Source organism: Neomonachus schauinslandi, chromosome 9 (assembly GCF_002201575.2).
Source record: "Neomonachus schauinslandi chromosome 9, ASM220157v2, whole genome shotgun sequence".
Classification (NCBI taxonomy): domain Eukaryota; kingdom Metazoa; phylum Chordata; class Mammalia; order Carnivora; family Phocidae; genus Neomonachus; species Neomonachus schauinslandi.
This window is the reverse complement of record NC_058411.1, coordinates 47,971,503-47,990,720: the sequence shown is the minus strand read 5'-3', so window position 1 is coordinate 47,990,720 and position 19,218 is coordinate 47,971,503. Positions and strand designations below refer to the sequence as shown.

At 36.1% G+C, this 19,218-nt stretch overlaps 1 protein-coding gene across 2 annotated transcripts in view; it reads right to left on the bottom strand.

The window, feature by feature from the left end:
* NEMF (nuclear export mediator factor) overlaps positions 1-18,913 on the bottom strand; it is a 51,757-nt gene extending 32,844 nt beyond the window's left edge. For both annotated transcript variants that reach the window (XM_044918197.1, XM_044918198.1), the window contains exons 1-14: positions 18,786-18,913; positions 17,886-17,954; positions 17,642-17,744; positions 14,658-14,783; positions 8,930-9,078; positions 7,393-7,460; positions 6,791-6,877; positions 5,137-5,210; positions 3,930-4,000; positions 3,776-3,851; positions 3,333-3,395; positions 1,157-1,234; positions 805-1,013; positions 146-337 (exon numbers count right to left, since the gene is read on the bottom strand). In XM_044918197.1, the coding sequence (XP_044774132.1) occupies positions 146-337; positions 805-1,013; positions 1,157-1,234; positions 3,333-3,395; positions 3,776-3,851; positions 3,930-4,000; positions 5,137-5,210; positions 6,791-6,877; positions 7,393-7,460; positions 8,930-9,078; positions 14,658-14,783; positions 17,642-17,744; positions 17,886-17,954; positions 18,786-18,844 (1,424 nt within the window). In that variant the 5' untranslated portion in view covers positions 18,845-18,913. The remainder of the gene's footprint in view (positions 1-145; positions 338-804; positions 1,014-1,156; positions 1,235-3,332; positions 3,396-3,775; positions 3,852-3,929; positions 4,001-5,136; positions 5,211-6,790; positions 6,878-7,392; positions 7,461-8,929; positions 9,079-14,657; positions 14,784-17,641; positions 17,745-17,885; positions 17,955-18,785) is intronic.
* Positions 18,914-19,218: the final 305 nt, after the last annotated feature.

The following is a 19,218-nucleotide window of genomic DNA, read 5'->3' as shown; positions in this document are numbered from 1 at the left end:
TAATGCACAAAATGAGATTTAAAAAAGTGTTTTCACCCAAAAGCACACACATACATAATGTATATATACATATATTATCCTTAATATCCTAACTGATTTATTGCAGATATTTTACCTACAATTCATACTTAAATTTAACACTTACTTTTTGGCATTGGCATATGCTGACAAGCTGAGATCAACATCAACAAGTAATGGCCTATTTTTCTGAGGCTTCTGCAGCTGTTTATTCTTTTGTTTTTTCTTTTTTCCTTTTGGTGGTTCGGTTTCATTTTTTTCAACACTGATGTCACCATCAACATCGTCATCTTCCTCCTCTGATAACAAGTATGGATTTCTATTAAAAATATTCAATAGTATTTCACTAATGTCAATGACATCACTTTTTTTCAATTTTTTTCCTCAACGACATTATAGACTGTTTACAATATTTAAATAGGTGCATTTTGGGGGGGCACCTGGGTGGCACAGTCGGTTAAGTGTCTAATTCTTGGTTTTGCCTCAGGTTGTAATCTCAGGGTCATGAGCTTGGGCTCCAAGCTCAGCGTGGAGGCTGCTTCAGAGTCTCTCTCCTTCTCCCCCCACCCCACGGGCACTCATGCGCACGCTGGCACTCTCTCGCTCTCTAAATAAAATCTTTTAAAAAAATTAAATAGCTGCATTATCTTAATGTAAATTGTTTTTTCCTGTATCTTTGAGGATAAATTTCCAAATAAAAGAGAAAAAATTTTAAATGAATACAGTGAACAACTAAACAGCAAAATAAAAACAATCATGAACTGCTTAACTAAGAATCAAACTTACCGTAGTAGCATTGTAACATGATTTGTTTGTAGTTTTAATTCTTTAATTGCATTTGCAACAGGGTCTCCTTGAGCTTGGGCTTCTTTCACAATTAACCCGATTTCCGTCCAATCTATCTGGTTGGCTAAAGCACTTCGAACAACCTGAATGGCTCTGTCAACTATTTGTAGGTTCATTTCTATGAGCTCTCCTTTAAGTTTGTCTATTTCCTTAAGAAATAAACAAAAATGTTTACTATAATGCCAGTTAAAGTTACCATCTTTTCAGTTTTTATTTTAATTCCACTTAGTTAACACACAGTGTTACATTTAAAGTTACCATTTTTGAAATCTGAAAAAGCTAAACATAATACCTGAGCCTGTTGAAGAGCTTCTAATCGGTTTTCATGATCCTTTCGGACGTTATCTAATTTCTTCAATGCTTGTTTTTCCTTTTGTAGACAAAACAGATTTTTAAAAACTTCGATTTCACATGCCTCTTACACTTTTTCTCCCTTTCGTCCTGAAACTCACTATCCCACCTCCACTTCAGCCCCCTCAATGTTGTCACCTTGCTAGCTAAGGTTCCCATACTCCACCTCTCAGGTCTATTATCCTACCCCAAAGTGCTTCATGCTCTCAAACTACCTCTCCCAACTACCTACCTCCCATTCCCTATATAGGAAGGTATTTTGATTATAGGTTATATTGTATGTAATATGTGCCCCTAATGCCCTTGCATTATTCAAGAAGGCATAATTCAAGACATTGTCTTCCTATCACATAAAAGTAATGTTTTGGGGAAATGCATTCTTAACAAACATAAATTACCAAAATAGCTTCTTTTTATTTTATTGCTGCTTTTAATTTTCTCATCATCATTTCTACAGAGTACTCTTTTTCCTAAATTAATGCCACAAAGGCTCATGGTAGTTAATTTACCTTCTATAAAGCATTTTATCATGTATCATTTACCTTTCAAGGTTATTGATTTGGAACAAATTTTCTAACACTAGTAATAGCATCCCTAATTAATGAATGTTTGAATGCTGGATGTAATGTTTAAAAAATCTGAATTATAAGAATGGTGGCTATAAATAAATAAAATCTTAAGAAAAAAAATTTTTAATAAAAGGGGACGCCTGGGTGGCTGGGTCGGTTAAGTATCTGCCTTCAGCTCAGGTCATGATATCAGGGTCCTGGGATCGAGTTCCGCATTGGGCCCCTTCTCAGCAGGGAGTTTGCTTCTCCCTCTCCCTCTGCCCCTCCCCCTGCTTATGCTCTCATGCTCTCTCTCTGATAAATAAAATCTTAAAATTAAAAAAAAAAAAAAGAACAGGGGCGCCTGTGTGGCTCAGTTGTTAAGCGTCTGCCTTCGGCTCAGGTCATGATCCCGGGGTCCTGGGATCGAGCCCCACATCGGGCTCCCTGCTCAGCGGGAAGCCTGCTTCTCCCTCTCCCACTGCCCCTGCTTGTGTTCCCTCTCTCGTTTTGTCTCTGTCAAATAAATAAAATCTTTAAAAAAAAAAAAAAAAAGAACAGTGACTATTAAAAGAACACAGTGATCACTAAAATAATTCATGGATATTCTGATGCACATAAAAACATGCCATTCAATGTGCCCACGAAATATGTTTACTAGTTCATGTGCTGCCACCATGTGGCAGTCACACTATTTAATTCATTCAACCCACATGCTTTGACATTGTGCTGTTAATTTTTTTTTTTTTTAAGATTTTATTTATTTGACAGAGAGATACACAGCAAGAGAGGGAACACAAGCAGGGGGAGTGGGAGAGGGAGAAGCAGGCCTCCCGCCGAGCAGGGAGCCCGATGCGGGGCTCAATCGTAGGACCCTGGGATCATGACCTGAGCTGAAGGCAGATGCTTAACGACTGAGCCACCCAGGTGCCCTTGTGCTGTTAATTTTTTATAACAGGGGGAGGGTATAGGGATTCACATAATTCCAAATTTTTGCACACATATTTCAAGACTTATCAATATTTTTGAAAAATCAAATCAATTTCAAATCAAGAGTGTGGCTGATTTCTGAAGCTGTTCTGCAGCAATGCTCCAAAAACATGGTCAAATGTGCTGGGGAAACAGAGCATATTAAACTCTCCTGTGGAGTTAGAAAGCCCACTTAGAAATAAACAGTTTAATGATAAATATGATTATTTGTAAAGAAAGGACATTTCCCTCTCTTTTGGCCTATATAAAAATCTCCTCGGAAGAGTATTTCCTTCATAGCAAAGTTTGGGAAGCTTTGGGTTGCTGCAGTAACACAAATTATACTAGGGAATAAATAACAGGCCTCACGTTTCCACTGTATTTTCCGTTTTGGAGAATATCTGACATACTGATGGAACAAATGAGGGAATGCTTTTCAACAATGAGACGCCCCCCGTACCTTTATCAATAAACCAAGGGATCAGGGCATTCCCATACTACTTCTGAAAGGCTGCCCATTCCTATTATGAAAGCATCATCCACACAAAAACCACACTAAGGCTAGCTGGTTTAATATAAATGTTTTCAGCAATACCATACCTGTTGTAAAGCTTTTAAATCTATTTTCTGACCTTCTATCTTGGAATAAAATTCATCCACAGCCTTAGTAAAAAAAAAAAAAAAAAAAAAGATAGTAACTAGTTTAAAAAAAAAAAATGGTCTCTACTTCAACTTACATACATAGAATTTTAGAGTCCATTTTGTGTTATAACACTACTCAAAGAACTTGAACAATTCCCAGTAAATGTATCATATAGCTAGACAGACAATCAAATTAAGTTAAAATCTTTGGTCCTTCATCTTGAAATAAAATGGCAACAAAAATTTCCAATAGTTATTTTATTTGTGACTGCACTGATCTTTAATGCCCAGATTCAGTGATTGTAAACCAAAAATATTTTCAATTTATCAAAGTAAGTTGGTATTAATTTAATAACTCATATCGTGCTAACTGGTCAAAAAAACAGAACTGGAAAACCCACCTTGTCAAATGATTCAAATTCTATATATGGACATTGTGAATGTTGAGAAAACAAGAAAGGATGAAATTCCTCATACCTGCAAAACATATTTATTATATCATTCGAGAACATTAATAAACATCCAAAGCAAACTGACTCACGCCTACATGCTTACGTGAATATGTCTTCAGTCGGTTTATCAACTTCCAAGCTTGGTTTTATTTCTCTTTTCTGAATGATGTACCCCTACAAAAATCCAGTATTAAAACTCTCTCTCTTCATAGTTAACAAAGATTTACTTTCCATAATTGATACAAATTTTATTAATTTAACTTATAAAATTATTCCAGTTTTAAATAATCTGCTGCATTTGTCTATTGACTGTATCAATTCTCAAATGATGTTTCTAGGCTAAGTATTATTAAATAATACTGTTTTTTTTCATATGGACAAGAAAAAATAAGGAAGAAAATGAAAACTAGTGATTTAATAAAGTGGTGGGATTATACATGTACACTATGCTTTTTTCTTTCCATTTTTAGATGTTCTGCAACTTAAAACAACCAAAAGCATTTTACTTCCAGCAGAAAAAATCTTAGATTCACTTTCTTGGTAGGAAATTTTAATTTATTTAAAAAACTGGGCAGGATATTTGCACTGTATTTAGGTATAATTACTCAGAACTTTTTCTGAACTTCTGTTATAAAGTTATACTTCCAATAGGGAAGAAAAATAAGGTATGAGATAATTCAGAGGATGTTTACCTATTAGAGTGATGTAACGGAATGGGTAGAAATCAGAGAGGGAGACAAACTAGGAGAGAAGCTTAACTATGGGAAAGCAACTGAGGGTTGCTGGAGGGAAGGTGGGTGGGGGAATGGGGTAACTGGGTCACGGGCTTTAAGAAAGGCACGTGGTGTGATGAGCACTGGGTGTTATATGCAACTGACGAATTACTGAACTCTACATCTGAAACTAATGATGTTCTATATGCTGGTTAATTGAATTTAAATTCAAAAAAATTTTTTTTAATATAAAAAATTGAGTGATGTAAATCACCAATTTTTTAAAAAGTGCTGGTAAATTAAAACATGCTTCTCTATCTAAAAATCAACCTAAGAGGATATATTTTCAAATCCCTCAACTTTCCTGGTATAACAATAATGACTTCACCTAATACTTCCTATAAAAGAAATAGAAGAAAAATTATAAACCCAACAGCAATTTAAAAAAAAAAAAACCCTAGAATAAGCATATTATAGATGTTGAATTTCCAAATTACAACAAAAAACTTACATGTAGTGATCCTTAATGAACTTTAAATTCTGAAAATCTAAATAAATAAAACCACAACAATATACAATAAGTATATGTGGTGCTACCTTTCCACTGAAGTTGGATGTTGTCTTCATATAGTCTTCTGCTTGCTGCAGACAAACAAGTACTTTTTCAATATCTAACAGAATAAAAATGGAAAAAAATCAAGTGTCAATTAACAACTATTAAACAACCATGTAGAAAACAGAAAAGTGCTGATGCAATAGTAAAAAATGTTCAAGAAAAGTAGATACAGTTATTTCATGTTTGTAATCAGTAGATGTAATTAAGAATATGTTTTGGCCAGCTTGTGATCCCAACAGCTTTTTACTGAATCATTTTTCCCCTCATGATGGTAAAGGTATTTTGTTCATATACTAAATTTCCATATATATTTGGGCCGGTTTCTGAATTCTTTATTTTGTATTTCTTCAAAAACTTACTGTTAGGTTCTTAATATATTTTAATCTATGAAAGGGCTATTCTCCATCATTACTATTATTTTCCAGTTTTCCTGAACATTTTCACATGCTTTTATTCCACAAGAATATCATATTTGAAACAAAACACTAGAGTTGCAAAAACAATACCACCTGTTGGCATTTTGATCAGGATTGCACTACGAATTAGTATTTTAAATACTAAATCATTCACTAAAACATTTAACTTGTATTTTTAAACATAAAAACATTTACAGCATAAAAATTACTATCCCTAAAGCTTAAATTATATATAACCCCAAAATACAAACGTGAAGAATGACTTTAAAAATTTTACATGAGAATCTGCAGATAAATCCGTCAAAAACCAAGTCTTCCATTTCCCTTATATTTCCTCTAATTTTTATTATCCTAATTGGCAATTTAGTTAGGTTCCTTTAAGTAATTACAAAAGCCTAATTCATCTTATAGCTACATTACAGTTCTTACAGAATTAAAATGCATGAATAATGCTATTTCTAAAAGCACTCCAACTTCCTAGTCAGAAGGTGAGTAATTCAACTCCTTCAAGCCTGTAACAGAGACTATCAAGTTTGGTAACCACTTCAAATATTTAGGGAGAGGAAGAGAGAATATTCTAAAGTTGAAAGGTAATAAGGCAGAGACTGAACTGTGAGTTACTAGGGATAAAGTGCCACATTAGAGGGGTGCCTGGGTGGCTCAGTCAATTAAGCATCCACCTCCAGCTCAGGTAATGGTCCCGGGGTCCTGGGATCAAGCCTCTCCTCAGGCTCCCTGCTCAGCGGGGAGTCTGCTTCTCCCTCTCCCTCTGCACCCCCCACCCCCAGCTTGTGCTCTCTCTCTCATTCTGTCCCAAATAAATAAAATCTTTAAAAAGGAGAAAAGCGGGGAGCCTGGGTGGCTCAGTCAGTTAAGCATCTGCCCTCGGCTCAGGTCATGATCCCTGGGATTGAGCCCCGCATTGGGCTCCCTGCTCAGCGGGGAGCCTACTTTTCCAACTCTGCTCCTCTTCCTATCTGTGCTTTCTCTCTCTCTCTCAAATAAATAAAATCATAAAAAGAAAAAAAAAAAAAGTAAAAGTGCCACATTAGAGTAGGAAGCCAGGAATACCATATGGATAGAACATTCACGGGTTAAATGTTTTTAAGTTTACGGCTACCTGCTTGCTCACTTTTATTATTTTCCCAGAATTAATTTTCATAGTTTTTAAAAAAGGAAATAAATGAAAATGGACAAATCTTGTAGCATGCAGGCATACCTTTACTTTCAAATTTTTCATCCACTTTGACATTTCCAGATAATCCATTTTCTATAAGACAGTGTTCAATGAGAGCTGGTCCATAGGCTGTAAAAGCAGAGGGTATCATTTTTAGTATTTTCCTATAAAATTTAACATTCAAAATATAATCCAAAATTTATATCCCAATATAAATATCTACTCAATAACAGTAGCCAGTGAAAATAACAATTTACTTATTTTGCTTTTTAAGATTTTATTATTTTACTTATTTTTGAAATGTTATTAGAAATAACAATTCAAGTACTTATAAATATTTGAGACTATAAAACAATTATAGAAGTCAGTGCATAAGTTATAGAAATTTAATGGAATTGAGCCACATATAAAGGACATAAATCAGGAATGAAAGATTGTTTTAACATCCAAAAACTAGTTAATGCAATACATCATGTTAACAGAGTAAATTTATAAAAAATCCAAACTTAACAAGTTTTATGTGTGCTATACTAACAGTTGGAAAGTTGCAGAGATAACTTTTTAATGCCTCCTAACTTCATAAGAGAATCCTGAAAACTACATTTTCTTGCAAACATTTCACTGCTCTATTTAGGATTACTCACGAAGTAATGGATTAAGAACTCTCTTCAATAGTTCACCCTTAGGTGCACTGGCTATTATTTCAGTCAATCTGTGAAAACAAAATTGACACACCTCTTACTATCTTATATTTATAGCAATATTCATATTCACAATACTTTCATACACATCAAATTGCCTGATCATCATGGTACTCTAAAGTACAAGAGGAATTAGTTCACTTTGTAGGTAAGAAAATGGGTTGTAAAAGTAATTTATCCAAGGGTAGTAGGTTCCTGAGCAGCAGACTGGGACCTGAAACCAAATTTCCTAAGAAAAATCAATACTTTCTCAACTAAGTCATATTGCTTATTGTCAATGTGCTCATACATGACAGGAAAGTGATGTTTTTATATAACAGGTAAATGTTTGTAGAACCTGGTGATATATCTTAATACCTGGAATGGCTTTAATAAGAACTCTTAACAATGCTGTGGGCCCCTCTGGTCCCCAGATCAGCAGCATCAACATAACCTGAGAACTTGTTAGAAATGTAAATTCCTGGGGCTGCCTGGGTGGCTCAGTCGTTAAGCATCTGCCTTCGTTAAGCATCTGCCTTCAGCTCAGGTCATGATCTCAGGGTCCTGGGATCGATTCAGGGTCCTGGGATCGAGCCCCACATCGGACTCCCTGCTCAGTGGGAAGCCTGCTTCTCCCTCTCCCACTCCCCCTGCTTGTGTTCCTTCTCTCACTGTGGCTCTCTCTGTCAAATAAATAAATAAAATCTTAAAAAAAAAGAAATGTAAATTCCTGGGCCGATCCCAGATCCACTGAATCAGACACTGGAAGCAAGGGCAGCAATCTATGTTTTATTAAGCCCTCCAGGTGAATGGGATGCATGTTACACTTTCAGAACCTCTACTATAGCTATTAGCCAGCAAAACCTTTCAGCCAGAAGAGCACTACATTTTCTTGCAAACATTTCATCATTATAATTTTATAATTACAATCAGCACCTTATCCCGCAGTACTCCCTTTTCTTGGCTAAACCATTTCCATTTGCACTCTGCCTAAGATAGACATCTGTCTTCTTACAGAATAGCTAGTAAGTCCCCTCACTTTACCAAGAAATCATAAACATCTGAAGTAACACCAGACTTAGATTAAAAAGACATATATTTGCGGGGCGCCTGGGTGGCTTAGTCGTTAAGCATCTGCCTTCAGCTCGGGTCATGATCCCGGAGTCCTGGAATCGAGCCCCGCATCGGGCTCCCTGCTCAGCGGGGAGTCTGCTTCTCCCTCTGCCCCTCACCCCACTTGTGCTGTCTCACTTTCTCTGTCCCTCTCTCAAATAAATAAATAAAATGTTTAAAAATTAAAAAAAAAGACATATATTTGCTACTTGCAAATGAGGCTTAATTGCTTATATGCACATTTATGTAGTTCAAGCAATCCAAATTTAGTTACTGTATGCAAGTAAACAAAATATTTTCTTATGTAACAGTTCATTCATATTCTGACCTTTGACCTATTTTACCTCCTAATACATTATGAAATGAGCTTATAAACAAAACATGTTACCTTTCCAAGGTAAGCAAAGGCTCAGCAGCTCTAGCATGATCGACTGGATAGCGTTCACGAACAGCAAATTTAACATCATCTGACTCATCAGTTCGAAATCTCAGGATATTCAGAATTAGGTACTCATAATCTGTAAGAACAATGTTCCCCTGTAATAGAATAAAATATAATTTACTGCTTTTCCCAAATCATTCTTGAAACTTCTTAAAAAGTGAGGAAGATATTGCAGTCTCTTGAAAACTTAATCAATCTACAGAAATGAAGTTACAAACAAAAAACATTTAAATCACATCTAAACACTGCTCTTTGCACTTGCACAGCACAGACTGTGAAATAAGATAAGCAAATAAAGGACCCCAAGTTTGAAACATAAGGAATGTACAGCAACTTTAAACTCATTGTCTGATGGTTCTATAGAAGTCACTAATGGAAGCACAATACAGTTATCCCCCCGTTTTCAAAACTGCTTTCTTATAAAAGACCTACATTAGTACCTGTTTTCACTAACTGAAAGAAATCTTTAAAGGATTTTCACTTTTATGAAAAAAAGCACTCAGTCTGTTTTGCAGTGATCTGTTACAGAGTCAGGACATACCCCAAGCAGTGAAAGGTGGCACTGCCGATTCCCTGGAACTACACTCAGCATCTCAGCAGCAAGCCATCATAGCTTTGAACTGTGAGCATCTGTGCTTTCTCTCTACTTATTTTGTGCGCCTATTAGTAAGATATGACCTAAAGTATCAGAAGAGCCTAAGAGAAGTTATTTTTTGCGTCTGGGAGTGCTCAAAAATTTTTCCATATAAATTGATGGCAACTGCTTCTTTGCTTTACACCATTTCAGCTTATAAAAGGTTTCATAAGAACGGCTCTACTTTTGGATAGCAGGGGAAACCTGTAGTCAATTAACACCCTGATGACCACCAGCTGAACTAACTGCTGCCCTTGCATGAGGCAGGTCTACAGATACTGTGGCTTATTAAGAACAATTCAGAACAGACATTTTAGAGCTAAGTGAAGAGCTATTTGTCTTTTGATAGCAAGTTACGTGGAAAATGAATAAAGACAGTTATACTCTCTATCCAAGTAATTCCACACTTGTAATATATCCTACTGTAATAACTCAATAAAACCAAAAGCTACATACTTAAAGATATTCACTGAAGTTTATTTACAATAGAAAAAAAAAAATGGCAACAGTCTAAATGTGAAAATTAGGGAAATTGCTGAATTATGATATATCAACATAACAAACTATTTAAAAGCTGTTAACTTATTAAGACTATGTCTTGAAAAAGTAGGAGAATGTTTATAATCTTAAGTAAAAAACAGCAAGACAAAAAAATTCTGTATTCTAGAAAGTAGAAAGCAAATATATGGGAAAATGAAAATATTAAAAAGACTTAAATATATTTTACATAATCTTTTCAATAGAAAAGAGGGAAACTTTTTTTTAAGACTTTATTTATTTATTTGAAGGAGAGACTGCACGCGAGTGTGAGAAAAAGAGGTAGACAGAATCTGAAGCAGACTCTGCACTGAGCACAGAGCTGGACACGGGGCTCAATTCCACAACCTCGAGATCCTGACCCGAGCCAAAACTAAAGAGTCGAGCGATTAACTGACTCAGCCACTCAGGCGAGGAAGGGGGAAAACTTAATGAAAATAAAACTGCCTAAAGAATACAGCCTTCCAAATTTATTATAGACAGGGAAGACAGGGGTTGTTACAGAATTAAAATAGATAATCACAATGCCTTAGCAACTACTTAGAAGTTGGTCAGAGAAGATAGGAAGAGTAGCCCCAATCTCAGGTTGAGGAAGTGGCTTTAGTAGATGGGGCCACCATTCACCTTGATTAACCAGAAGTTACTAGGTGTTCAAAGAGTAATACCTACTCCTGAAAGTTCTGACTTCAAAGCATTCATGCATTTAACATAAAAGTTAACTGGAGAAGGAAAGCTGGAGCTCGGAAAAATGTCCATATAGTGTCTGGTTCAGGAATATGTGACTTGAAAAACACCTGGCCATAGAGCCTGGCACACAGAAGGTACTTAATAAATGTTTGTTGAATCAAAATGTGCAATTACTGAGAACATCTGGCAGATTCCAGTAAGGCAGTTACTTCCCTGGAAGTGTTTTTTCCTTAAATCAAGGTTTCCCAAACTCTTCCTTAAGATGGTCCCCCCTCCATAAAAAAAGAACTCTGTGATCAAGTAAGTTGAAAATTCTAAGTAACAAATCCTTCTCTAGGGGATATACACATCACATTATATGGACAAAATACACAAAGCCTGTTTTTTAAGAAATAAAAAATGCAAGCAAGACAGTAAACATTTACAGGACTGAAACCTAGGAGAAGAAAACTCAGAAAGATAAGTCCCACGCTTGGGGCTAATCTTCCCCTCGGATCATTTGTCTAACAGTTAAGAAGCAGCTGATGATAGGCTGAGAAGCTGAGCATAAATTCTGATAGACTTACGGGACAACTAAGGGGAATAAAACCGGAGTTCAGAGTCCAAGTGAAAGATGAGTTGGGGAGGGAGAGATATCCTGTAGGTCTAGCTCTGAATAGAGGGTCATAAAGGCTGCATCTCAGGGGATGAGATGAATTGGAAATATACCAGCTTTTCCAGGCCCAGCTTCTATCAATTCAATTCTTGACTGGAGTGAGGTAATCTGGGATTATCTGTGCCTTTAGCCACTTGTCAAAAGCAATTATCTTCTCTAGAGGAAGACAACATCATTCCAGATCTCACAATATAACTACTGTTTTTCCTACTCAATGTCGGACACACAATACAATAACCAGACATGTGAGGAGACAAGACAATGTAATTAAAATCAAAAGAAACAACAGACAATAAAAACAGACACTCAAGGGGCGCCTGGATGGCTCAGTCGTTAAGCGTCTGCCTTCGGCTCAGGTCATGATCCCAGGATCCTGGGATCGAGCCCCGAATCAGGCTCCCCGCTCTGAAGGAAGCCTGCTTCTCCCTCTCCCACTCCCCCTGCTTGTGTTCCCTCTCTTGCTGTCTCTCTGTCAAATAACTAAAATCTTAAAAACAAAACAAAACAACAGACGCTCAAAGCAATTCCAAATGACTCTAAATGATTCTTGTCTGATAGCAATAAAATTAGTGACCTGGAAGACAGGTCAAAGAAAATATGGCTGAGTTTCCCAAAACTGATGAAAAACATAAACTCAGTTCTAGAAGTGCTATGAACCCCCAAAAGATAATTACAAATAAAAACTCAACTAGGCACACCACAGCAAACTGAAAATTGAACACAAAGAGAAAAAATTTTAAAGCATCCAGATTAAAAGGCCAGATTACCTTCAAAAGAGCCAATAATGATTTCACTAGAAACAATGGTTAACACAAGACAATATACTATTTTGGTAACTGTAAAAAGTTTATTTAATTAATAAGAGAACCAACTAGATTGTAAAACTGGTTGTAAGAGAAATGAAATAAGTGAAATATTTAGAGTGACTGAGAGAATGACTGTATAAGATTGCCAATTCAAGGCAGTTAGATAAGACCAACCTTTGGGGATATCTTTTCTCTGGACAGATATAATTTGACTCTCTACTAGATGCAATTATTTTCATTGCTATGAGGCAAGAATTATTTGTATTTCTATCAGTTTCCTACCAGTTAAAATCTACCTTTATAGAGTTGTTTTAAAAACCTAATCAATAGTAAATAGCAAATCAAAGATATACATCCTTCAAGAAAAAAATAATCCCCAGGAGTGCCTGCTAGACAGCACTCAGCAGGATACTAAAATGACAGTGTCCTTTTTGTCTCTTTTCAAATTTTGGATACCTCTTTTTTTTTTTTTTTTTACAGTCCCCTCTCATGATCATAACATCTAAAATTATTGATGACAAATATACATACACATAAGCTACTCTCACTGCATCTTGGCCTGATTTATTTATATAAGTACAGCAAGAAATGTTAATTAACATATACAAATCTCCTTATAGTCAGCAAATCTAGAGCCATAAGGTATGAAGCAATTACTAAAGCCATAATAATTACTGCTGCCTGGAGAATTCATAAGAAATCTGGGATTTTATTTTCAAAAGTTTGTTATCCCAGAGATTTAACAATTAGTATTTGCTTCTAATTCAAAGCTATGAAACCAGACCAAACAAAAAAACCACTACTCATTGTGTCTGTGGTATACCTATAAACGTAGGTAAATTCCTCTTTAAAGTTACTCAAACCTACCCTTCCTTACTACCAATAGGCTAGGATCCTACACGCCACAGAATAGGTACAAAACCAGTTTCTCAGGAGGGCTTTGTGGACACTGCTTCTGCATATACAATATAACCTTTGTTCCTTAATGATGAGCTTGTTATCCTACTTAAATGAGACTTATTCTCAACTATGATACCCCAGGTTTGACCTTAGTTGCACAATCAATTTGCCTACTTATATCTTGGTAAAAGGAAGGACAAATTCTTATCAAACCTATGTAAATATACACATTGCCATTAGCAGTAAAAAAAATCTCCGTAAAAGACATTTGTTCCTAAATTCTAAGGGATCAATAAGAGCAAATTACCATTTAAAGAATGTATCACTTCAATTTGCAGAAGTACAAACTACTACAGATCAAGAGAAAGGTAAAGGGCTTTATCATATACCATAAAACACTCAGCATAAAAATAACACCAACAATATTCTGAAAAAAATTAACCACAATTAGATTCTCTCCAGTTTATTTAGTCCTGTCTGATTAATTCTAATCATCCTAGATCACAGGTTGGCACTCTGTTTTCATAAAAGCACCTGCTTCTAGATTAAAGTAAGTCTCATAAATTCTAATTTGGTCCCCTGATACATTTTGGCATTTGTCTAAGCAATACTGGCTCAGACGATGTGAGTCTATTATATAAGAGCAGGGGTCAGCAAACTTTTTTACAAAGCTAACTTTGTAAAAGGCAAGATAGTAAACATTTTAGCATTTGTGGCCACATATGGTCTCAGTTGCATCTTCTTTTTTTTTTTAAGAGCCCTTTTAAAACATAAAAAATTCTTAAGTTCACAAGCTTTATAACAAGGGGCCACCAGCTGTAATTTATCTACTCCTGTTTAAGAGTATCTGATATATCCTTTCCAGCAAGGTTCTGAAACTGACTTCTTTGTTGAAGACCCAATATAATGACAAAATCATAGAGACAGAATACATTGGTAGTTGTCAGGAGGTTGGGACAGTGGGAGGAAGAGAGGTGGGTGGGTATTACCATAAAGAGGTATCACCAAGAAGATCTCTGTGGTAATGGAAAATTCTGTATCTTGACTGCAATAGTGGTTACATGTATCTACAAAGGTGGTAAAATGCACAGAACTAGATGCATACATTGTACCAATATCAATTTCCTGATTTTGATACTGTACTATAATTATGTAAAATATAACAACTGAGGGACACTGACCTCTCTTATCTTTGCAACTTCCTGTGGATCTATAATCATTTCAAAACAAAAGTTTAAAAAAAAAAATTTTAAAGTAGGTATCATGCAAATTTTAACTGACCACTACCTGAGACCACATACAAAAATCAATTTCAGATGGGCTGCAGTTGCAGTTGCCTGCAGGGGAAGGGGCAGAACGTTCCCTGCCCATGTTTCACAGTACAATAGTATTACACAAATAATTAACAATATAATGATCAATTATCCTTTATCTCGTTCCCCAAATTTAACTTACCCTATCATAGAGCTCAATGATTAAGTGATAAGCAGCTTCATCACTTCCAAATTGAAAATCTACAATCCTATCCACACCAAGCTGTTTTGCACTGACCAATCGCCGACTCTTCAAATGTTTTCGGCACTAGTGAAAAACAGAAGAAAATGTCATTTATGTAGAAGTCAATTCCTAATTGTTTGATACTGGTTTGTAAATAAGTTTCTTCTTTTCATTATCATCAAGAATAACATTTAAAAAGTAGTAAACAAAAGCTTGCAGATGATAATCAAAGGAAAAACACTTCAGATGACTCTAACTCTGAAACAGTATTTTATACTTTTTAAAGAAGATAATGACAGATCTATAGAGAAATTTATTTTGTTGTTTATACCACTGCTAAATCCCTTTTTCTTACCCTGATGACCTCATTCAAAACCATAACCTTTTTTTAAGCCTCTTTCTAGTCCCATCTTTTAAGTATCCCCAATTTCCTTTGTGTTCAAAATTAATTAGTAGTTTTCACTAATCTTCCACTTCAAACACAAATTCTGAACCATGAGCTTATTGGTATTCTATTGGTATAATCCTCTACATACATCCAATTACCTTCTAGTCCCACAAATTTATTAATATAACCCAGACAATTTTTCTGGTACTGTCTCCAAAGGTTTTGATCAACCTAGCTCAAATCCAAATGTATTAACTCTCATTCCTTATCAAATCCCATTCTTCCTATCCCTAAGTCACAATGTTCTTTTCTTATTAGCAATTAAAATAAAATTAACATTTTAAACCCAAATACAAATTACTTTGTAAATACCTATTGCTTTAGATTATATATACCATCCTTTAGTAGATATTTAAGCATAACATAGATCAGAAACAAGATTACTCTGTAGTGCCTAAAAAATCTTCCAATTGTTTCTAATTCTTGAATTTGAATGACCCCTTAGTCAAGCCCAGTAAAATAGAATGCTTTCAAGACAAATTCAAGACAAATTTTACAGAGAAGTTAATATAAAGTCACCTTAAAAAAAGAGAAAGAAATATACAATCATCCTTAGAATGCCAACTCTTTGATAACCAAGACTTCTTCCCCAGACCTGATAGTTCAGATTGACTAAAATTATTTTATGCACTTGTATATTCAGACAGATGTAATAAGACTTTTCAAACTTCTAACAATTTCCCCCTCCTATATTCAATAGTTCTGATTTATGAGTGGTCTATGATGATTTTGATTTAAACAGTGGCCTACGTATAGGGCTATTTTTAAGTCCCCAGGGGAAAATCACAATCCTTCCAGAGTCCCCCAGTAGCATTTTTATTCAAGAAAAATAAAGTTAAAATGGAGATAAAAGGCATCCTTGAAGGGACCAGAAATCCACACCATGGAATGGAGAAAAGGGAAGATTATTTATCATGAGTATAGATGGGCATACAGTACATATGTAGTGCTTATTTTGTTTATTTCCCTATTAGGAGCTTGGTGAAAATGACTGTCAGTGCCACAAAGCATTAACTGGCATCCCCAAATGTGAGAATGAGGACCAATCACTGTGATTTACCACAAACGGAGCATGACTATGCCATACAACAGTAGCATCTCTTTATTTTAAATTATTTATAACGTGCTTAACATTGTCTGCTCCAATGGAGAGTATCTCTTTATACGTTTAGTTTAACATGTACACCTAACTCATAAAATTCTCTTTTTAGAATTTTTGGCTTCCTATTAGTATAGCCTGATTTGGGGATTTTTACACAATCCCAGTATCATATATCTTATCATCTGTTACATCATCTGTAAAACTAAAATAACTGTTCTTCATATCCACTGTTATATTAAACAACTTAAAATATACACTATTCATTTATTTTGAAAAGTGCTATACAAATACCAAGTGTCACCATTATTAAGGACAATTCCCAAAAGAACCATGTAGGCTTACTATTAAGTATATTAAACTTTTAAGAGTTTGATAATTTTGTGACAGGCCTTGTGATTTGGGAAACACTTACCTAACTTGTAATCCAAAACAGATTCTAAGTTGCTGGGGATAAGATTCTTCTCTGTAAAGCCTCTAATGAAATAACACAATGCCTGACACATATTAGGGCTCCATATGTATTAATTTCCTTCTTCCTCTCCTCCTCACTTTCCTTCAGAAATTTATTTGTTTTGGCATTGTGTTAGGTGCTTTACATGTTACTTCAAATAATCCTCACCAGTAACCCCATGAGGGAGGTATTATCCACATTTTACATTTAAAGAAACTAAGTTTCAAGAGGTTAGGCAACTTTTCTGGGTTATAAAATTATTTAGCGGCAAAATCATTAATTCAAAGTTAGGTATATTTGATTCTAATGTCTTTCCTCTGTACCACATAATCTTCCAGTATATCTGTTATGTCAACAAATGGATAGGTAACACGTCCACAAATGCAGAATCTCAGTTTTAAAAGAAAAAACAAAAGAAAGAAGTGAAAAGTAAAAAGATATGACTGGTAACATACTAATGTCTTTGAGTATTCCAACAAAATACAGATTGGTAGCTCAAAAGTGAACTGCAGAAAACTAGGAAAGGGGAGGAGGGCATATCATAGAAAGCCAAGAATAATAGGATATGGATTCAGAAATTAGGGAATCATAAAAAGGTGAAAAACTGATGAAAATGAGGCTTTAGAAAAATTAACACTGGTCTAACACAATTATTTTGATAGCAAGAAGTAGACTGTAATTAAGGGACTTTAAGGAAATGTTATGAAAGCTCAAACTAGAATAGTGACTGTGGGAACAGAAAGATTTGGAGCACAATGGGGTGTGAAGAGTAACAGGGAGAAGTCAATAAACAGCTACTTTATTCATCCCAGTATCTATCAACTACTCTATTTTATCTCTACTTTATTTATAACAGTAAAGGAAAACCAAATGTTTTAAAACTTAAATCGTTAGTGACCAATCTCAGGGCCTTAAAATTTAGCTTCAAGTATAAAGTTTACCTTCATGGCAAAACTAGATGGCATCATATTCTTAGGCCACTCAAATTCTGTTGTGTGAATTCGTATGCCAGATTCAAGTAAAAGTGTAGCTTTAAAGTCTGGTCTGTAGAAGAAAAAAGTTAAATTTTTCTTTAGGGCACTTGTCAATGCTAACTCAGTAAAACAGACTAAAAGTGCAAGTAAAAAAAATTAATAATCTCATATTTAATTACCAAAGTAAAACAAGCCTGTAAAATGCTCTTACTTTTGAAGACGAATAAGATAGGTCTTATTATCCACATCATAAACATTGCTTACTCTCATTCCTGTTAAGCTGCAAAGAGAAAGGAAACCTGTAACAACATTTGAAATATAAAACTTCACAAAAATTAAAGCGGCAGGCGGAAGCAGAGCCTTCGAAAGAGGGGATCCCCAACTTTAAGGATAAGGAGTCAACCAGGGAGCAGAGTCTGAAGGCCATCAGGCATTCAGCCCAAAACTTAATTGTAACTTTTTATGAACAAAAGTGGTATGCCAAACCTAAGAAAACCATGCAATGCCCTGCGTCCTTGAAATGACCCAGTATTTTTAAGGAAATATAGTACAATCTAATCCACTTTATTACAAAAGAAAAAAAAGATAAACGAAACCCTGGAAAAATGACAAAACTCATACAGCTGAATAGAAACCTGACTAGAATCTGTTACTTGCAGCTAAAACGCCGATATTCCCTCTCTTAGGAGTAAGGAGGAGTGTCAAAGAAATCAGGCCTCCAGTCTGGAAACCCCTGAGGCAAAAGCCTACTGGGGCATCCTGGCTTCCACCTGGTGTCTCGTGTTTTACTAAACGTTTGCTGCCAGACCCAGGCAACTCAGGCCAACAAGGCGAGAGCTCGGCGAGGGCCCAGCCAAAGCCTGACACAAGACCTGGTGAGACAGGCAACCCGCGAGAGCGGGGTGTGGGGCCCGCGGACGCTGGGGTCCCCCAGGTGTCCTGAGGGCCACGGGAAAGATGTCACGCGCTCGCCCAGCCAGGCCTAGCCAGGTCCGCAGAAGAAAAGCACTGGGGACTAAGGAAACATCAGGCTGGTCTTTCTTCCGCTTTGGGGCACTGGCCTCTGCCTTCTGCATTCCCCGCACGAGCCTGGTCACGTATCGCTCAGTACCTGGCATTCAGCTCCGCGAGTACCGCGCGGAGGTCAATGGTGCTAAAGCGAGTCTTCATGGCGAGGTCTGAGGGTCGCTACCGCAGTTTTCTCCACTGACTGCCTGACTCAACGCCGCTACTCTTATGCGCAGGCGCACTTGGCCGAAATCTACGGCCGCGCAGAAGACCCAATATTCCTTGAAGCGAAGGTGTTTGCGTCACTTTTCTGAAGATTTGGACTATCAAGTCGCCGTCAGCTGGCTTTTCGTATGCCAAAAGAATTCGAAATAAATCCAAATTATTCTCTGAAAGTGCATTTCTTCCTGGAGAGCTGACGGACTAGTCCGGTTATCTTTCCCCCGTGTGTTTCGGGACTTAAGCAAGCCTCCCTAGTGACCCCTGCTGGTGGTAAAAATTTATGAGGCGCGTACTGGGAGGATTTCCCCTAGAAG